General features: G+C 40.4%; 1 protein-coding gene across 1 annotated transcript; it reads right to left on the reverse strand.

Moving 5' to 3' along the window:
• Positions 1-7,172: 7,172 nt before the first annotated feature.
• Positions 7,173-14,358, reverse strand: atp6v0b (ATPase H+ transporting V0 subunit b). The gene is made up of 8 exons (XM_072440867.1): positions 14,090-14,358; positions 13,054-13,102; positions 12,366-12,449; positions 12,215-12,292; positions 12,048-12,117; positions 10,220-10,271; positions 9,656-9,846; positions 7,173-8,454 (listed from the first exon to the last, which is right to left on the reverse strand). The coding sequence occupies exons 1-8, from the start codon at positions 14,172-14,174 to the stop codon at positions 8,428-8,430; spliced, it is 636 nt and encodes a 211-aa protein (XP_072296968.1). The 5' UTR covers positions 14,175-14,358; the 3' UTR covers positions 7,173-8,427.
• Between the last annotated feature and the right edge of the window lie 6,249 nt (positions 14,359-20,607).

The following is a 20,607-nucleotide window of genomic DNA, read 5'->3' on the forward strand; positions in this document are numbered from 1 at the left end:
TTGTTTAGATGGACTTGCTGGCTCTGTGTTAGAGAGCACAGAAGGAATATTTAGTACATGAAGGGCTTTGGATGGACTGCTGCTGTACTGACCAATCACTGACCAAAAATGTCACTTGAGAGTAGTTATATAAAGGTTGTGTTGCTTTATTTCTAACTTTTTTTGTACAGAGTTGTTTTAGATTATATTGTGAATATTACTTTAATGATATGCAAAATTTGAATATTGTGAATATCGTTTATTGGAGAAAATAACACAAAGAGCTGATTAAAAGTGAGAATTTTAAAAAGTGATGTTGCATACTTTCAAATAAGGTGAAAAAGATGGTATTTCAGCACGTTTGCCGTTCATTTCACAGACATTTCACATTAGTCTGATAACTAAACCTTAAAAAACACATTTAAAAACATGTTTAACCCATTTCTTTTGAACTGTCATAATACAGTTTATAGGGAAACTCAAATATATATAATATATTATATATATATATATATATATATATATATATATATATATATATATATATATATATATATATATATATATTGTTTTTGTCCATATCGCCCACTGTTATTGTGTTGCTGAGGATGACACTTCACCAACAATGACTGCTCGACTCAATTTATTTCTTGGTTTACTGTTTGAATCAAAATAACATTTCTTATCTTGACAAAAGAGAACGAAAGAGAAGAAAAGCTAACAAAGCCAAACCAAAAAAAAAAAGTACTCAATAACTGCATATGACAGCTACATAACTTAAATATATTACCAGGAAAAGAAGTCACACCACAAACCTACAGTAATGAACACAGCTTGTGTTTATTTGGAACCGCATTTTCCATAATATAGACGCCATTTACTTTAATTATAAACTCATTTTCAATCACCTCTTGCAATTAGGCTAATCGACTAATAAGTGCTTCATATAAATCAAAATGGTGAAGGCATAACACCAGGGCCAGACTCCGAGGCAGAACAACCTGGACAAGCGGACAACTGATCTGTAGGGAATAAAAAAAACTTGTTGCATTGTCAGTGTTATGTTTGGGTTTAATTTCTTGGCTCGGTGCAGAGTTCTTCTGGGCGACGTGCCAACTTATTTCCAGGATATTTAAAATAACACGCAGTTTTAACAGACAGTATTACCTGATGGATCTGCATCATTTCAGATCATAACTATAGGATATTTTGATCTATGGCTTTTAAATCATGAAGTTAAGAGCCATTCATCGTTTACAATTACATCGACGTTGAAATATAGTTTTTGGCGTGGTCGGTGTAATCCCTCGTTCGTCCAGTAGTAGGCCGTGGTAATAAAGACGCTTTTTTAGTGTCTGATTTACCATACTTTTGACAACCCTAACGTGGTGTAAAACAACTTCATTTAGTTTGAACCATCGTTTTAATAAAATATTGATCCAACTGCTGCTAAAATTGCATAACTAGGTAGTATTTGTACTTGTAATCGAGTACAGTTTTAGCCACGTTACTGTACTTTTATTACTTATTTGCAGCACTCCTTCTGGCCGCCTGGAAGAAGGCGCTCACAAAAAAATGGATGACTCAAACCGCTCCTACGTTTAAGCACCGGACGAATATAACAGACAATCGCACAATGGAACAAAATAACCTCAGGACTCAACTTAAAAATAGACCAATTTAAAAAGAAACCATGGATAAAATGGGTCAATTATTCAGAACTTAATATGCTCTAATTCCTCTTTCTTTTTTTCTGATGCCACTCCACTGTTCTACCTGATCCAGCTCGTTCTTTGTGGGGTTTCTTCTGTTTTTTGGTTTTTTTACCCCTTTCTGTTGTTGTCGTTTTGTTGATCTATGTTCTAAGATAAATAAATGAATTGCAGCACTCTTTCCACCGCCGCTGTTCCTTCTCCTGACAACATTTGGCCCCGACACTGCAGAACTGGGAACACCCAACGACAGCTGCAGTACTGGACATGGTCTGAGTGCACGGCCACAATAAAGCCACTGCAGAACGTACTGACCACAACAAAAATATTGACTTGATTCACTTCCGATCGTGCCGGTGGTCGTCATGCTCGACTTGTCCGCACTCAAGCGTTTACTCTGACATTAATCACATGCGTTATCACGTTTCAAATACCGGGCTCGTCCTTCACAACGTCTCTTGACCGAGTTGTACTTCACATAACGGACAGTGAGCGACTTAAAGCAGCTCTACCTCAAAACGTGACTTATGACAGTTGCTGCTGCTGCTGCTGCTGCTGCTGCTGTGACTTTCAAAGCTGCAGAGACAAAGGAGAAAGCGCAAGTAAGTGAAGATGAATAAACTAAATAAAGCCAATTCTGCGTCTGGTTTGTCTGTCTTTGAGGTAAATACTCGAGTCATTGTGTGCAGGGCTTAACCTTAGTGAACTTTAATGTGACTAACAAAGTGTAATGTGACCTCTAAGTAATGGAATCAAATATACTAGATTAGAACTGTGCAATTAACCACATTTTAGATTCAATCGTTTCTAATCGTCGATGACCTTTTCAAACCACTACAGCCAATCCTTTGTCAGGAAGAACATATGGTTCAGAGCAGAGTTTAGACTTTGGAAGAAGGTTTTGTGTGTGGTTTTAATTGCAATAGCTAAAAATCTGCCTTGTTTATGTTCAGGAAATAATTTTGTACAATTATTATAAAGGCATTGTTTTTTTTTTTAATAAGACAATATGAGGAAAATAGATACGACACATTTTCTGCCATAGATTATACAAAAAACTCCTCTTTCTGTAGTTTTGTTTGTATTTTTTTGTATTAATTTATTTAAGGCTGAACTAAACGTTTCTTGGAATAACTGTCAGCTCATTTAGAAATCGAATAGTTGTTAACAGATGCTAAAGAAGTGGTTTTATGACTCAGACTAAGCGGCAGTTACATAAAATTAATGTAACATCTAAAAACGTTGCGTTCTGCTGAAGGGGCCCGAGGCTGTGTGGCATTTACCAAAACTGCAATGACAACAAAACTACTCAACGTCACTGCACATCATTACATAACTCTCAAATGTTCAATACTGCAATAAAAACACACACACCAAAATGCATAAAGATGATTAAACTACATTATTACTTGTCTGTACTTTGCCCGCAGTTGGGATCTTCTTTTATATATATACCGTATTTTCCGGACTATAAGTCGCTCTGGAGTATAAGTCGCAGCAGCCAAAAATGGCATAATAAAGAAGAAAAAACATATAAAAGTTGCACTGGAGTATGAAATGTGGTTGCAAGTGTGAAAATAACAAATAATATCACATATAAGTCGCTCCGGAGTATAAGTAGAGATATATAAGTAGAAATATAAGTAAAAACTATGAAAAAAGGTGCCACTTATAGTCCGGAAAATACAGTATGCAACATTTTGAGGACTTTTTCCCCAGTCAAACTATATAATTCTTTGTTTTTCTTCATCGCTATGGCAACGGCCCCATGGATAGCACCTGTATCCACTTGCAAACACAAACAGAAGATGAGCCCGGTCTCCAAAATCCCAAGTGTGTGCATGTGTCTCAAATGGCTTTAACAAAACAGTTACTACGGCCCATCAAAACGTAAATGCATTCTCTGGACAAAGTTAAATGCTTTATGAAGTGGGCATAAAAAGGAAAACAGCAGAGCCCATTTCACTGGCACACAGGGAGCAGTTGCAGCCCACTTGCCACTCTCGCCTCTACAGTGCAGTGATAGTAACCAGCCCTTAAGAGATAATGTGTCATAAATGAGCAGGATGTCAAATTGCATTATGCTCAAGCCGGGTCTGGAGCTTCTGTGTCAAATGCCTGGTTAGTTTATGCACCCTGACAATGCTTCTTCCTCCTCTTCATCCTCTTCTTCTTCTTCTTGCTGCTGCTTATCCCTCACTGGTACAGACTGTGGCTACACTCACACTGCACTTCATTGACAAACATGTGCAATCATGCAAACTCTACACATTAAAACAGCATGCAACATTTATTTAAAAAAAAAACGTTGCTTTGTTTTGCAGAGGGTGATAAGTGGGGAAAGGGGAAAGTCCACTATGGCGGGTGCAAGAATGAATGTAACGTGCTGCTGGTGGTGATGATCCGTGCCAGTTACAGTGTGTCTTTCTTTCTTTCTTTCTTTCTAACACCGCGATGTCGTGCACAGTTACGTAAAGCTGCATGTGGAGGAATAGATGGCGAAAAAACACCTGCAGAAAGTGAAAACAATAGTGCACGATACGATACCTGCCTCGGATGTTGTCGGGCGAGCACTTTCTCTCATCGGAGCATCCTCCTCTGTGTTGTTTTTTTTTTGGACGCAGGAAAAAATGTGATTTGCAAAGCTCACGAAGCACTAGGTCGCGGTCTGATATCTAACAAATGTCTGTAGAATATTTTAAAAAAGAAAGGAAAAAAAGAAAAGAAAAGCAGAACGCAAGCGAATCAGCCCAGCTCGGCTACAGATAACTATATTCTCTTCACAGACACGCTATTATGTCTGCTTCTCCGGGTAAGAGCCTCGTTTTGTTGAGGTTTACCGGCGGGAAAAGGGTCAGCACATCCCGGATTATTGTCTCGAGGCGATCCGAAGAGTGGAATGGTGCTATCCTGGTGTTTTTTCCCGTCATCCCGTGGTGTTTTGGTGAAAGGATGTGAGGAAATCAAAGAAAAGGATGCTGTGGCAGCGCAGGTCCTCGCTCCTGCTGCCTACGGAAGCCTGCGGTCCCGGCGCGATTCGCTTTTGGTGTCAGTAGGGCGAATTGCAAGTGTTTTATAATTATTATCCCCGTATTACATTGCGTTATAAGTGTCTGTAATGTTTTATATCTTCTAAGCAGCATCACATTTTACTTATTATATTTATCATTACCATTGTTTTAATTGTACTTAATTTATTTTTTATTTATTTTACTACGAGTATTTTTTTTTGCCTGTACACTCAGCAAGTAGCATAACATTTGTATTTAATTAATTTAATTAGGCCCGAGCGCCACAAGCTGGCGAGAGGTCTATTAATCTCGTAAGGCCGTGCGAAGCACGGCTGCGAAAGTGCGCACGTAGTGCGCACGAAATCGAGCGCGAAGCGCTCGCCCACTTCCAAACACTCACTAACGCACTCCTCCACTCATGCACGCCCCGTGCATACTAATTAGTAGTAGGAAAATGGAACATTACCGTTGTAAACGGGCGAAGCCCGTGCAAAAGTTCGCACTAAACGAGCACTTTACATTGCGCTAAGTAGCTCACGAATACGTTCCCCATCTCTTGCATGTTCCGTGCATATAAGCATGTAAGGCAAAAATTGAACATTATTACTGTATAGAGGGCCAAAAACACAAAGTGGGCGGAGCCCACTCAAAATTATCGAAAGTACCCGTCAGTGACCAGGGACCCACACCATGAGGTAGGAAAGCGCGAGCGCTTTCCGAAAAAGTATAGTTTATGATATTTGAAAAATGGGAAACATTGTTTTCGCATCGGAATATTATTCTTTCTTTCTTTCTTCTTCTTCTCGGGACCAACCCCCCTATTTTTCACCCAGTGAACATTGACGAAAAGTCACAAAAATTTGCACGCCTCTAAAAATCGTGCCTCTCTACATTCTGGCTATTTCCCTTTTCTAAAATTAAAAAAATTGGCGCGTCAGCGCCCCCAAATGTACCAAAAATGCATTGAGAGATGGGAAATGACCCAAAAAAAATCTGATCGTAGAATCATGAAATTTGGCGCAGAGGTAGATGGTGACAAGAGAAGTAAAAAATATTATTACGGCAACGCCGTCCGCCCAACCAAATGTCGGCCATATTGCTTCAAAAATGGCTAAACATGACTTCGGAGTTTTTCCAAACGTCGTACTTTTACGAACTCCTCCCAGGGCGTTGGCCCTAAAAAGCTGAAATTTGGTGAAAATGCTACTGAGGAGTGGGACATCAAAAGTTATCCAAATTACATTGATACCTCTCACGGTCTCTGTGCGGCGAAGCCGCAAACTGTAGCTAGAATTTCAGAAATCTCCCATATTTAAAATTTCTGCCGTTTGCGCAGATAAAGTCCGAATTGCGTCAAATTAGAATCAGTTGTTAAACTCTTTGCCCTAAACCTACTTGAAGTGAAATAAATTCATTTGGCGCCACAGCGCCCCCTACAGATTTTATATGGAGGTTAAATGTTTAGTTTTGCGAAATTATATGAAATTTGACACACAACTCAATTTTAGCATCCCCATCAAAAAAGTCAATGACTCATGTCATAATTGTTATGGCGTTGCCGTAACGATGACCGAAACCTTTCATGTTATTCCAATGGGGAAATCGCCAGAACATGTTTACACTTTAGACTTTCACAAACTCCTCCCAGGGCGTCAGCCCTATTAACCTGAAATTTGGTGAGACTCATCTTCAAGACCATCAAAAGTTATCCACATTTTCATTCAAAGAGTCACGGTGTCTGTGCGGCAAAGCCGCACATTTTGCCAAGAATTCAAAATAAAATTGCTTTTTGATGGTAAAACAAAGGGGAGAAGATGTGACAGCGTCACAGATTCAGCAGTAGGCGTAATAAAAGGACAATTGGGGCGCGTTAGCGCCCCCTCCTCTTGCGGCGTGGCGGCGGTGTGGCGGCGGCGTGGCGGCGGCGTGGCGAGGGCCGATCATTGCCGCTTGCGGCTATATTTATTATTATTATTATTATTATTACTACTACTACTATTATTATTTTTTATTATCATCATCTTTCCTTTTTTATTTTACTATTACTATTTTTAATCTTTTTAATAGTTTATTTGAAAACCACCACAACTAGAATCATTAAAAACTTTTATTTATTCATTTTTATATTTGTGATTTATAAGGATAGCAGTTTCAACAGGACATGGACTGAACAAAATTTAAATAAATGCATGTATAAATAACAAACCAACAAATAACAGGACAGTTTTCCACATACAACTGTACATACAAGAACGTCTGTCACCACTTACTTTTCTAAGCATCCTTTTTACCTCATCGTTGTTTTTCCTCCACGTGATAATATAATAGATCCGTGACGTAAACAAGCGCGTGCATTTAACTTGTATATGTCGCCCTCTGGTGGAAAAACAGCATCATCAACGTGTCAAGTGCACGGCCTTTCTATGGTATTAAAGTGATATTGAAACAGGGGGAAAAAAGACTGAGAACATTAATTTGAACGTTTTATTTTCTTACAGACATGTACATGAAGATTTGTATTTCTCACAATGTCAAAAACAAGGTTATTGTCTGATCACCATCACATCAACATTTACATACACACAGGTCCAACTACAGTCACCGAAAGCCAAGGGTCTGATGCATCAATGTTCACCAAATATATTCTCTAAAGCCCAGGTCATTAACTGAACATATTTATACGCTCTAATTTCCCCCCCACACAACTTCAATAAATCTACTTTTACAGGAATTAGTGGATCAACAAAAATGAAACCTTGCGTTCACATTCAGCCATAGTGTGCCAAAAAAGGTCTGACAAAATGACACTGAGATTTTACCCTGCAACAGTAAATGATATAATGGCCGGATGAACCTGTTCACATTAAAAAAAAAACAAGCCTCGAGTAGGAACCGCACGTCACCCACACACAGCTTCAGCGTGTTCACACTTTTAAGGAATGTACAGAAAAGATAAGACAAATAAAAACAAAGATTAAGCAGTGTAACATGTATACCGACTCAAATTAAAGCCAAATTTGATGCCTTTTCAAATCATTTCGTATTTCAAAGCTCGTAATAATGTTTTTGTTCCATTTAACAAGGTCTGCGCAGCTATTTTTGGAAGACGCCAAAGGGTTTCGAATGCAAATCTTCAAAATCTGGGAAGTCGGGAATGTAAGCGATGATGGAAATAAGATGACACATTTGGATCAGACGCTGTGATCCGACTCCGTTTCCGTGCTCAAAATAACATTAAATCCCCCCCCGCCGTGTGAGGCAAACGCTGTTACTGGGACATCGATTAAGGGCCACTGACTTATTTGCGAAACAAACAAAGAGAAAAAGAAACATGTGACAGACCAGGTAAACACGTTTGAACAGCCCCATGCTTCAGTGGAGAGAAGAAAGAGAGAGACGTGTGCGTCATACATACGAACAAACACACACACCAATATGTTCAAATACTCTTGTCTTCAACTTATCATTCCCATATTGATCAAAAACCTTCAAAGCCAAACTATTTACTGGAAGAAACTGCTCCCGCTCTACAGCACGAGCCGGCGTTACGAGCGTTTTCTCTCTCTGAACATTCTTTAAATACAGCCCGGTTCAGCACGGGTCGTTTGCTGTGAATGACAAGTTAAAAACAGGCAAATAGAGACACTTAAATAATTCACGATGTATTTACACAATAATCCATCTGGTTTTCCAGCGAGTTCTTCTTCTCGAGATCAAGAAGGCTTCTAGTCGCCCATCTTTACTTTCGATGTCTGCAAAGCAAAAGGATGTTGGTTAAAAGTCATATTTAGTCAGTTTTAAGATAAGATAAGATAAGATAAGATAATCCTTTATTGTCCCACATGGGGAAATTCCATTGATGCAACGCAGGTAGATACAGAGATAGATACAGAAGAAAAGAACAAATAACTCATAGGAAGTTTGAAAAACACTCTCAGTAGAAGATCTCTTATAAAAATCTTAGGATGTCCGCCGGGATAACGTGACGATCTCCGGGTAAGACGACTGTTCTCCGCAGTTTCATGAGTTCCTCCTTTGTGTAAACGCGGTACGGCGCCGGCCGGGGGGGCACAGGGGGGCCGGGGGGGCTCGGAGCCAGGGCACATCGCGATGACACGAAAACACTCAATCCAGCCGAACAAAGTCAAAACAAGTTGAATTAAAGCGATTCCAGTGCGTGTCCCGATCATTCATGAAGTTCCTCTTTTATATAAACGTGTACCGGCGGCATACTGTACGTCAGGACGGCCGGAGGGCGCGGGGGGGCCGGGGGCTAGCTCAGAGCTAGCGCACATCACGACGAAAACACTCAATAATACAGCCGAACAAAGTCAAAAACAAGTTAAATTAAAGCGATTCCAGCACGTGTCCCTATTGTACAAGTAAAGTAGAATTTTTTTTACAAAATACAAAAGATAAAGCACAATAAGTGTGAAAAAAGTGTGAGAAAAGAGTGGCTTGAGTCTGTCCTTTTGTCCAACTAAAAGACAGATTGATCCCTTCGCATTTGTCCCGTTTGATCCTGGTTTAGTCCTGATATAGTCCAGATTTAATTCTGGTTTAGTTCCAGTTCAGGCCAAAGTTTTATGTGATTGTGATGTCAATGAATGATCATTTACATAATTATTTTATGGTTATGTGTAGTGAATACAACATTTATTCCCAAACCCAACCAAAGTTTAGACAAAGACTCAATCTGGATTAAAATAAATAAAATAAATAAAATAAATAAAATAAATAAAATAAATAAAATATCTTAAAGCATTTTTTTTTTTTTTTTTTAGAAAAAAAAGATGAGTGAGTGAAAAAAAATATCTAGACAATTTGCTATAGTGTATGTATTAAACTTTTCTGGAACTAGAAATTTTCTAATCCAAGATCCAATTACTGGTATGTTCATTTTAGTTCATTAAAAAACAACACAGAAACATCCATTTCTTCTGTGTTACTCACCTGCAGAATGGCTACAATCACACCAAACAGGCCGATGGCGCTGCCGAAGATTTCCACGATGAGGATCTTCACGAACAGACTGGGGTTTTGTGCATCAGCCAGAGCGGCTCCACTGCCCACGATGCCCACACAGATGCCACAGAAGAGGTTTGAGAAGCCCACGGTCAGGCCAGCGCCAAACATCGAGTACCCTGCAAACACAACGCCATTTCTATGTTGTTTCTCTCTCTTTTTTAATCAAAATGCCACTTCATAAATTATTCCACAATATTCTGGCACTGCGCAAATTGCTACTTAAATATAGATATGATTTTATATTTTTTCTTTTTATATTTCAACACCAAAAAACAGAACAAAACCTGAACGTGAAAGTCCAGAAAATAAAACGTCAAATATGTATGTAGACTATGTATCAGTTCGATCTGTCCCAGTTTCTTGTAAAGTTTAAGTTCAAAATGAATGTACGTAATAATAACAACAATAAAACTACCGTAAACTTATCAATACTCAGTTTACACCTGTAAATACTTGTTAAGCTTCGCACCACCAACTCTCCACACTTACCGGCCTGGTAGTTCTTTGCTCCGATGGTGTCTGGGGTTGTTCCAGAGAAAGTCTGCAGAGGAAAAAGATAACTTAAATACAAACAGTAGACAATCATCTACTGACTCATTCTGAACATTTAATAGTTCCCAAAAGGACACGTGTCACAAGGGGCACTTCCTCATTCTATAATAGTATTTGGCCTTGGATATGTAAGTAAATGTTTGAAACTATTGAATGTATAAATATAAAGAAATAAATGGGGAACTATAAATCAAAGAGAGAGAGAGACAGAGAGAGAGACAATCAATGGTCAATGATCAGCTTGGGCCTTATTATTTGAGAGGTCCAGTTTTTTGTCAGTAAAACCACATGGTTTTCTGAATTTGGAGGAATTTGAAGGACAAAAGATTATTTTTTATGATCTGGTTTGGTTGGATTCACGATTCAGGACCTGCGATTCGATTATGTCACGATTCTTAAAATAATTAACATATTAAGATATTCCTTTATTGTCCCACATGGGGAAATTTCATTGGTGCAACGCAGGTAGATACAGAGGTAGATACAGAAGAACAGATCACTTATAGGAAGTCTGAAAAACACTTTCAGTAGAAAATCTCCTATAAATAAATAAAAACTCCCATAGACAAATAAATAAATACCATTTCATGTGATCCCGACAGTAATTGCACATGAATATGTGTCACGACAGCACATGAATTGCACATCAGTATTAGGTTAGGTCAGTATTGCGACGGGATAACGTGACGATCTCCGGGTAAGACGACTGTTGTCCGCAGTTTCACGAGTTCCTCCTTTGTGGGGGGGCGGTACGGGGGGCGGGGCCGGAGCCGGGGGGCGGGGCCGGAGCCGGGGGCGGGGCCGGGGGACTCAGAGCCAAGACACATCGCAACGACACGACGAAAACACTCAATCCAGCCGAATAAAGTCAAAACAAGTTAATTTAAAGCGATTCCAGTGCGTGTCCTGATCGTTCGTGAAGTTCCTCTTTCATATAAACGTGTATATAAACGTGTACCGACGACACGCCGTACTTTAGCGCGGCCGGAGGGCGCGCGGGGGGGGGGGGGGGGGCTGGTGGGCTCGCTCGGAGCTAGCTCACGTAACAACAACACGACGAACGCAACGAAAAACGCTCAAATCCAGCCGAAAAAAGTCCAAAACAGTTGAATTAAAAAACTATTCCAGCGCGTGTCCCTATCGTACAGTAAAATAGAAAAAATATACTAACTATATTTACAAAATATAGGAGATAAAGCACAATAAGTGTGAGAAAGAAGAGAGAGCGTTTACACCGGGCTGCCAGCTGTACTAGCGCCTTATGACGAATATTCATGGTCAATGTCAAAATAATTAATTTGGTCTTTTAATTATTGTTATTGTAAATAATAACATGTGAATTGCACAACCTAATTAAGTTTATGGCATTGTTTGTTATCTCAAACAGGGCTTAATATGGGCTCTCAAATCTCTTAAGTTTAGGCCATATCTTCTTCATACGAGGGGAACCGCTTGATCTATTGCTCATCATAATCCACGTGTGAGATTCAAAGCGAGTGTTTCTTTGTCTTTACAGCACACAATCATGTTTATATAATATATGCAGCGCAGATACAAGGGGCGCGCAGCGGGCTTCCAGGACATGGCAGCGGTGCCATGGTTATAATGTCGTTTTTCAGCTGGCATCATTTTGCATCGAGACGGATCGCGACACGTGTACAATGCATATTGTGACGTTTAAGAATCGCGATGCATTACACCCCTGTCAATTTTTGTCATGTCGCTCAGCTCTAAGTAAATCTGTACTGATCGCTGCATATCTTACCTCTGCCATGTTGCTGATGACAATAGCCATAATAATGCCATAAATTGCTACAGCTTCACAGAAGATGATGCTAGGCACAAAAATAAAAGCAATTGTTTATAAAAATGTAAGTACAGAACATTTAAATGTTTTATTGTTTAGTGGATTTTAAAAATAGTTGAACCTACCTTACTAAATTCTTAGTTTTGATTCTTGGTGCCTTGACACCACCACCAAGGATGCTGGAGCCTGTGATGTAGATGCCCCTGGAAAGAAGAATCCACAATATATCAATCGTTATTGAAGTCTATACATTTATTATGGACTGTTAAGACTTACCAGGCTGCGCCCACCACAGACAGAGAGATGGCCAGGCCAATGCCCAGGTTTGCCCACATGTAAGGTGAGGTCTCTGTCAGGAACCTGAGGAAGAAAAGTTACAAAACTGTCACTCACACAACACAAGAAGAAGTAAGAAGTGTAGAACTCTGCAATGTATAATGACTTTATGTTGCTTAAAGTATCACGATACACATTTTGATATACTGCCATGAAGTCAGTCACGATATATCACGATATCGATATTGATACATCACGAGATCAAACAAGATGAGATTGCATAATTGGAATGAAGTAAATCAGTAATTCCAAACATTTTCTGTACCTGAAAGTTGTGTCTCACACTCCCTAACTCAGGTTTCAGGCCAATAAATTAAGATAAAATAAAAAATAAAATAGAAAAAATAAAGTATTGTATTAATTGCCATATATTTCCTTGTTTTTGTTATGTTTATGTTGAAAATCCTTCAAATAGATGCAGAATATACTGAATATACTGAAATATTGGTTTTATTCAGATAATATTAAATGTCAACTTTTTAATCCATCCCAAGTCCCTTTGGACACTGGGCTACATCATCATAATTTATAAAAAATAAAAAAAAACACTGCTCATTTACTGGACGTCATGACAACCCAAAACCTGTATGGCGCAATCATGGAAATTTAATACGAGTGAAGTACTTACCATGCTACATCAAATCTGAATCCCAAGTCAAAGATTGTATAGCAAATACCTGTGTGGAAAAATAAATAAAACTTAGTTTCCTAAATCAGAACATTGTTTTACTTTAGTAAAATAAGACTAGGGTAACACATTATTGTCAGGTCCACTTACAAACACATCTAACTAGCTGCTAATTTGAATATTTGTAAGTGATTTTTGACAATGTTAATTAGTACTTATTCAGAACAAACTAGCTCTGCAGCTAAATCAGATATTATCTTTACATTTTCTTATGATTAACTCCACAACACTGCTTATTAGTGTGCTTATGCTCATAATAGGCCTTATTTTTTCCATGTACAGAACTGTCCAAACATACCAATTAGCAGTAATACGGACTTTATCGATCGTAAAAAGTTAGTACATGTCTAATAAGCTTCAGAATTTGGATATTGCTGACTAGTTTGATAATAAACCATAAACAAAGTGTGACCCAAGTGTAGCAGTCATGTGCAAATGCCTGGACAAGTTGGCGTTTAGATGTGATAGCTCAATTTCACGTGATGTTTTAATAACTACAGCGCCCAAAAACGCTAAATATTAAATATATCTAAACTGTCATCAACAAAATAACAATCGTGCATGCAAACAGCTTATACTGCAGCAACAAAACTCAGAGCTAATCAAAAATTACTCAGCTGTCACCTTAAAATAGATTTCCCAAGTTAGCTGTCAATGCTAGTCCAGGCTAACATAAACTGCATTGAAAAGGAGATTGCAAATTACAACAATGCTCAAACCAACTGTAATAAAATAGCCACATAAAAAGAGTATATATCTGAAATAATTTGAACTTCTTTACATTACCTGCATTTTGACAGGATGCTAACGCGAAGCTAAACTAGCATAGAGTGCGGATCAGGTGCAAAGAGCAGCTGGATGCTAACAATGCTACGTGCAGAGGGGAAACAGAGCAGTGGGCGCGTATTTAAGCGTGTGTAAGATGTGTTCCGATGTCGATTTCATTCATAAATGTGTAATAGTAGCGTAGGCTTACCGACGATGAGGATGGTGCTCCAGAAGGCCAGAGTGACCCCCGTGTACAGAAGAGCGTGTCCGTTCATCATCCACTCCAGCAGCATCTATCCGCGGATAAACACGCTCCACCGGCAGGCAAATGTCACCTTTATGCCGACAAAAGTGGGATAATACGCTGCTTTAGTGGCCTCGGTCCGTCGACGGAGGACGACAGTCCGCAGAGCATCAAAAAGGAGAAGCGTCGTGATGTCAGCTGATCGCAGGCATGTGACCGGAAACGAGGACTCACACGCGGAAGTGGGAACGTCAACGGTTTCTCTTCATGGATCTATTAGTTTCTCTTTTTCTGGATAAAGGCAAAGACTGATTAGAAATTATTTTAGCAGGCTCACATTTTACAGTAAAAAAACAGGTACATTTCCGACTGATAACTGACAAAGTGCGGGAAATCGGCAGCCTTTTGTGATGTGTAAGGAGCGAAATGGACGCAAGGTGGCACTGTGGAGCTGCACCATGCGTCATATTGTATTATTATTATTTGTTGGCTAATTTCAACTTCAGACCTTTGGCAAATTTATGTCAATTTATCTACAGGACAATGAAATGTGAATTGTACATGTGGAATTCCCATTTTGAAGAAAACCAATCAAACAATAATACTAAACTAATAATAATATAATGAATTTAGTGCACTTTCTCAGGGTGTTACATGTAGAAGTACTGTGTGTGTGTGTGTGTGTGTGTGTGTATATATGCAGTTATTAGAGTTTAAGAGTTGTCACTTGGTGGTACAAATATCTCTGGTTGGCAGAATTACCTTGTGTTTGGATTCTATCTTTTCGCAGTCTGCAGAATTTCACAGACAGGAAACCATTCTTTTTTTTTAACACTCGAGTGGGCAGTAAGTGTTCACTGAAAACACAGTGGAATTGTCTAAGATAGTTGACATTGAGTGAAGCGTAATGGCTTCAGGCCAATTTGTAGACTACTGTAATTGTGTGTTGAAGAATGAAGGTTGAATGCAGTCCATCCTACAGGAATTTGCCAATGAAAACACTCAATATTCACGTTCAGCGCCATAAGTATACTTATTTAAGGTTGTAGAAACCTGGGGAGCCCGGGGCAACATGTCAATATTCTTCAGTCAATATGGCCCAACAGTTAGATCAGTGAACTTAAGTTGCATTTTTACGTCCTTGCACATTATAGTATAGCCTGAGGTGGAGATATGTATCACAACTTTACTTTCTTTGGATTGAGATGAATTTGAACAATTTCCAATACATAACCAACACATGTGTGATATCAATTTGTCTTAGATGGAGGTTTTGCAATCATTAATTAGAGAGCAGTTTGTTCCTAAGATAAGTCATGTAAGATAAGATAAGATAAGATATTCCTTTATTGTCCCACATGGGGAAATTTCATTGTTGCAACGCAGGTAGATACAGAGGTAGATACAGAAGAAAAGAACAGATCACTTATAGGAAGTTTAAAAAACACTCTCAGTAGAAGATCTCCTATAAACAAAAACTCCCATAGACAAAACCTCCCATTTCCCAACAAGAGATGGAGGGGAAAAATAATAAAGATAAAAATAAATACATAAATACCATTGCATGTGATCACGACAGTAATTGCACATGAATATGTGTCACAACGGCACATGGATTGCACATGAATTTCACAGTAATTGCACATGAATCACAACAGTAATTGCACATATGACAGAATTGCACATCAGTATTAGGTTAGGTCAGTATTGCGAGTGTTCAGGACTAACAGTTTTTGTTATAAAGTCTGACAGCAGCAGGAAGGAAAGACCTACGAAACCTTTCCTTCACACAGCGAGGGTGGATCAGTCTCTCACTGAAGCTGCTCTCCAGAGCGGACAGAGTGTCCTGCAGGGGGTGACACTCATGGTCCAGCATAGATGTGAATCTAGCCAGGACCCTTCTGTCCCCCACCTCCTGCACCGAGTCCAGAGCACAGCCCAGGACGGAGCTGGACTTCTTGATGACTCTGTCCAGCCTCTTCCTCTCCCTCTCTGTGATGCTGCTGCTCCAGCAGGCCACACCTACAGGAGCTGATGCCACCACAGAGTCGTAGAAGGTCTTCAGGAGTGGCCCTGTCACTCCAAAAGACCTGAGTCTCCTCAGGAGGTAGAGCCGACTCTGGCTCTTCCTGTACAGTGCGTCTGTGTTATGAGTCCAGTCCAGTTTGTGGTTCAGATGAACACCCAGGTACTTGTATTGAGTCCACTCTCTCAATGTCCCGTCCCTGGATGTTCACTGGTGAGGGGGCAGTGGGGTGGCGTCTGCGGAAATCCACCACCATCTCCTTGGTCTTCCCCGCGTTGATGAGGAGGTGGTTCCGCTGACACCAGTCCACAAAGTCCTGCGCCAGTCCCCTGTACTCTGCATCATTGTCGTCCGTGATGAGTCCGATGATGGCAGAGTCGTCAGAGAACTTCTGCAGGACACAGCTGTCCGTGTCATGTCTGAAGTCTGCAGTGTAAAGGGTGAAGAGAAAAGGGCGCGAGGACAGTGCCCTGGGGCGCCCCCACACTGCAGGTCCGAGTGTCAGACACACAGTTCCGGGCTCTCACAAACTGGGGTCGGTCTGTGAGGTAGTCCAGGATCCACTCTGCCAGGTCATACTCCACACCAGCCGTCTCCAGCTTGTCCCTCAGGAGCAGCGGCTGGATGGTGTTGAAGGCGCTGGAAAGATCGAAGAACAGGATCCTCACAGAGCTGCCAGGCTTTTCCAGGTGAGAGAGAGAGTGGTGCAGCAGGGAGATGACGGCGTCCTCCAGTCCGATGCCAGACCGATATGCAAACTGCAGCGGGTCCATGGCTGAGCTCACGGTGGAGCGGAGGTGGTCCAGGACTAGCCGCTCCAGTGTCTTCATCAGGTGGGACGTGAGAGCCACTGGCCTGAAGCTGTTGAGGTCTTTGGGGCGCGGTGTCTTAGGCACAGGTACCAGACAGGAGGTCTTACAGACCTGTGGTACCACCCTCAGCTTCAGGCTCATGTTGAAGACATGCTCCATAACTCCACACAGTTCATCTGCGCAGGACTTAAGGAGCCTGGGGCTGATGCCATCAGGTCCTGCTGCCTTCCTCACTTTAATCCTCTTCAGCTCACTCCTCACCTGTGCTGCTGTGAGAGTCAGTGGTTGGCAGGGGGACCGTGTGCTGGGGGGATGGGTGAGTCCAGGGGGACTGTGTGCTGGGGGGATGGGTGAGTCCAGGGGGACTGTGTGCTGGGGGGATGGGTGAGTCCAGGGGGACTGTGTGCTGGGGGGATGGGTGAGTCCAGGCGAAGTGGGGAGCTGATGGTCCGGGGCAGAGAAGTGAAGAGGAACAGATGCAGGGCATTGTCCAGCTGTGGAAGAGGGAGCATGTGAGCAACAAGTGAACAACTTCTTAATAAACAAAAAAATAAAACATTTAGGATAAAAAATGTCACTTTGGGCTCTTTAATACATTACTTTTATTTACTCCTCAACACACAAACTATTCATCATCCACAGAAAACATGTCTGCATTTCGCCACGAGTGGAAGCAGCAAATCCGTTCTGAACATCTGCATTCAGACGTATCGACCCACTTGATGAAACATGCTCTTTAATTTTGCCCTTCCTGCTCTGCGCCGCCGCTGATATGAACAAGCCAAATAACACAAAATCCATCTTGATAATTTGTGCTGGTCGTTGGAGCCCGAGGAACTGGAGTCACAGTGGCCCTCATTCTTCACCTGCCACTAGTTTACCACCACATCCTCTGGTCTTTATAGGGTAAAGTTACATTTACACCTAATTGTATGTGTGAATTCAACATTTAATTTTTTGTTTGTGTATTATTTTCAATGCCCACTTAAAGATATTTTATTCTGAGAGGTACTGCTGTCATTGCCCTCACCATTGGCCCCTTTGTCTCATTGAGCATTTCATGAACCGACATGACCCCCAGGTACGGCGGTATTTAAACCGGAAAATAATTAAGCTGCTGTTAGGGAAACTTTAACAGCATTTGTTGCAAACGTTGCTTGTTATAAATCTGAAGCGGTTCGACACGAGGGTGACCCCACTGGTAAACAACACTTTTGACATATTCAGAAGAATAAGACTAACTTTATTTTCTCTGTCTGGGTGTTTTTCCTCTGCGTTTACCTTGGTCAGAAGTAACTGGAGGTTAATTGTGCTCTGACAGAAAGGAAAGGTAGACTCACACTTCTCCTTCACTCCTCTTACATCACTGTATTTGAAGTCATATCTGGAATTGAGAAATCTTCAGAGCGGTTAAATGGCGATAATGTGCAATCGTGCATATACTGTGGACTTCACAGCCTCCAGTAATTCATTTTGATTATATCTAAATACTAAATGAATAAAGCATTTTGCGTAAATGTAGTGTGCCCCTTTCTCCATGGGTAAAGAAACAAAAATATGCAGCAATGTTCTTATCAGGGATTCAAGTTGATAACAAAGTGGTGACTTTAGACTCTATGAATACAATTCAATGTTTCACTTAAGTGTAGTTTTTTTTGGGGATAAATGATAAGGGACATCACAGTTACTTTAATGTATTATTGCTGAGTTGGTAAAGCATGTAACTTTCTCCTGCGAATTGTTTTACTTTTTGGTCTATTTTGTGACATTTGCGATAACAATCTAAAGTGGAAATATACTAAATTGTATTAATTCAACATTGACAAGTTTTTTGTTTTTGTGTGATCAGTATTTTATTGGATTGTGCATCATGTGTGATACTTCAGTATAATCCGTAATGTTTCCTTTTTTAAATCCCAGTGTGTAGCAGTGCAGCATTAGAGCAATATCAAAAAGGTGTATGATAAAACAATAGGATATATACATAAAATAATGACAGCAATAATAATAAAGTAAGATTTCAAAAAAGAAGGAAAAAGGGATAATAGAACTATTGGTGATTGCAAATGTTATTTTCATTTTATTGGTCGCCATGAGACAGGAATATGTTGTTTAAACCAAAGGACAAGTTCATGCCATAAATACCATTCGAAACTAGATGATGTGCAATGGCTGAAGCCATTGCGAGTGTCTGCATTCTTGCGTAAAAGTACTACATGTGTGTAGTAAAGACTTTATTCTTCTTAGGCTCGAGCCATGGAATGACATGTTCATTCCATGTAATGCTCGAGTCTATTGTTCTTCCCCTGGTTTCTGTTGTTGTTGTTGTTGTTTTATGGCAGCTGGTATCCAAGTGTTACATTGCCGCCAGACTTTATTCTTCAGACTTTATTCTTCAGACTTTATTCTTGAGATGTTGTTGTTGTTTTCTTTAGAAGTTCTTCTTCCATTACTTTGGTGTTTCAAAGCCCACGTTCTGCAGATTGAACCAACCCGGTCCTCTCTCTTTCATAGCCCGCACAGCGAATCAGCACATGCTCGACAGTCTCTGGCACTTGACAGTGATTACACAGACCGGTCGGATGTTTGCCTGTCCTTCTCAGTGACCAATTGAGTCCAGTATGGCCCATCCTCATGCGGGCAAAGGCCCTTTCCTCCCCTGCGTTCCTGCCCATGGATCTGCAAGGACCGACACTACCCTGTACATGATAGAGGTGCCGTCCAGTATCACAATGACTCCAAAATTCCTGCCAAAGGCCGAACACGTGACTCTTGATAATAGGCTTGATTTCAGATTTACTTAACTCAACCGCCACATCAAATGATGGCCGCCTAGGGGAACGTTTATTCCTATTATTCCTATAATAAAGTCTAAAGAACAAGACTCTTAACTCTTACATAACTCTTCCTGTTCCATAAGTGCCTGTAACAGATTGTAGTTTCTTCCAATATCCTTGAGGTGGCGATATAGGCAGCAAAGAGCTTAAAAATGTATGCGAGGTAAAATATAAATGTTGAAGATTGAAAGGACATTGGAAGTGAGCCCAGTCTGCCATAGTTGCTTGTGTTTGAGTATAATGTTTAGTTAAAATTGTTATTGGTTAGGATGTCCATATTAGGGTATACAGAGATCCCAAGGTAATGGAAATGTGTTTGGGATATTGAATGACATGTCGGTAGTGGTTTCCCTCAAGGGCATCAGTGCAGATTTGATCCAGTTCACTTTTTAACCTGAGATGTGGCCAAATTGTTCAAATGTTCAAAGGAGAAATGGTATTGACACAGCTGGATCACTTGCATGTGTTAAATTGTCCTCAAGGTAAAGAGAGATAACGGGAGGTGTTATGAACGGTAATTGGTGTCAGTCTTTCAGATTGCCAAATTAATTGTGCCATGGGATGGCAGCGGGCAGCCCCAACGTGAAGAACGAGAGACTGTGAACCTGGATGAACAGGTACTGCCCGAGATCACCATTGCTGTAGGACAAGCGTGCAATCAATCAAGATGAATCCCTCACCAAAACCCATATTATGAAGCTCAACACATAAATAATCCCATTCTAACGGATCAAAAGCCTTCTCAGCATCATTCTCATTGGTTGGTTTAGATGATGCATTAGAACATAAAGTAAGCGGCGCGTATTA

The sequence above is a fragment of the Eucyclogobius newberryi genome, unplaced genomic scaffold, assembly GCF_026437365.1.
Source record: "Eucyclogobius newberryi isolate DKJ021-1_F unplaced genomic scaffold, fEucNew1.0.hap1 SCAF_12, whole genome shotgun sequence".
Classification (NCBI taxonomy): Eukaryota; Metazoa; Chordata; class Actinopteri; order Gobiiformes; family Gobiidae; genus Eucyclogobius; species Eucyclogobius newberryi.

Coding starts and splice junctions, on each gene's coding strand:
- atp6v0b (XM_072440867.1), bottom strand. CDS start 14,174: ATGCTGCTGGAGTGGATGATGAACGGACACGCTCTTCTGTACACGGGG. Junction 12,118..12,214: donor AAAACTAAGAATTTAGTAAG/GTAGGTTCAACT, acceptor TTTTGTGCCTAG/CATCATCTTCTGTGAAGCTG. Junction 8,455..9,655: donor TGATTGTAGCCATTCTGCAG/GTGAGTAACACA, acceptor TTTGCTTTGCAG/ACATCGAAAGTAAAGATGGG.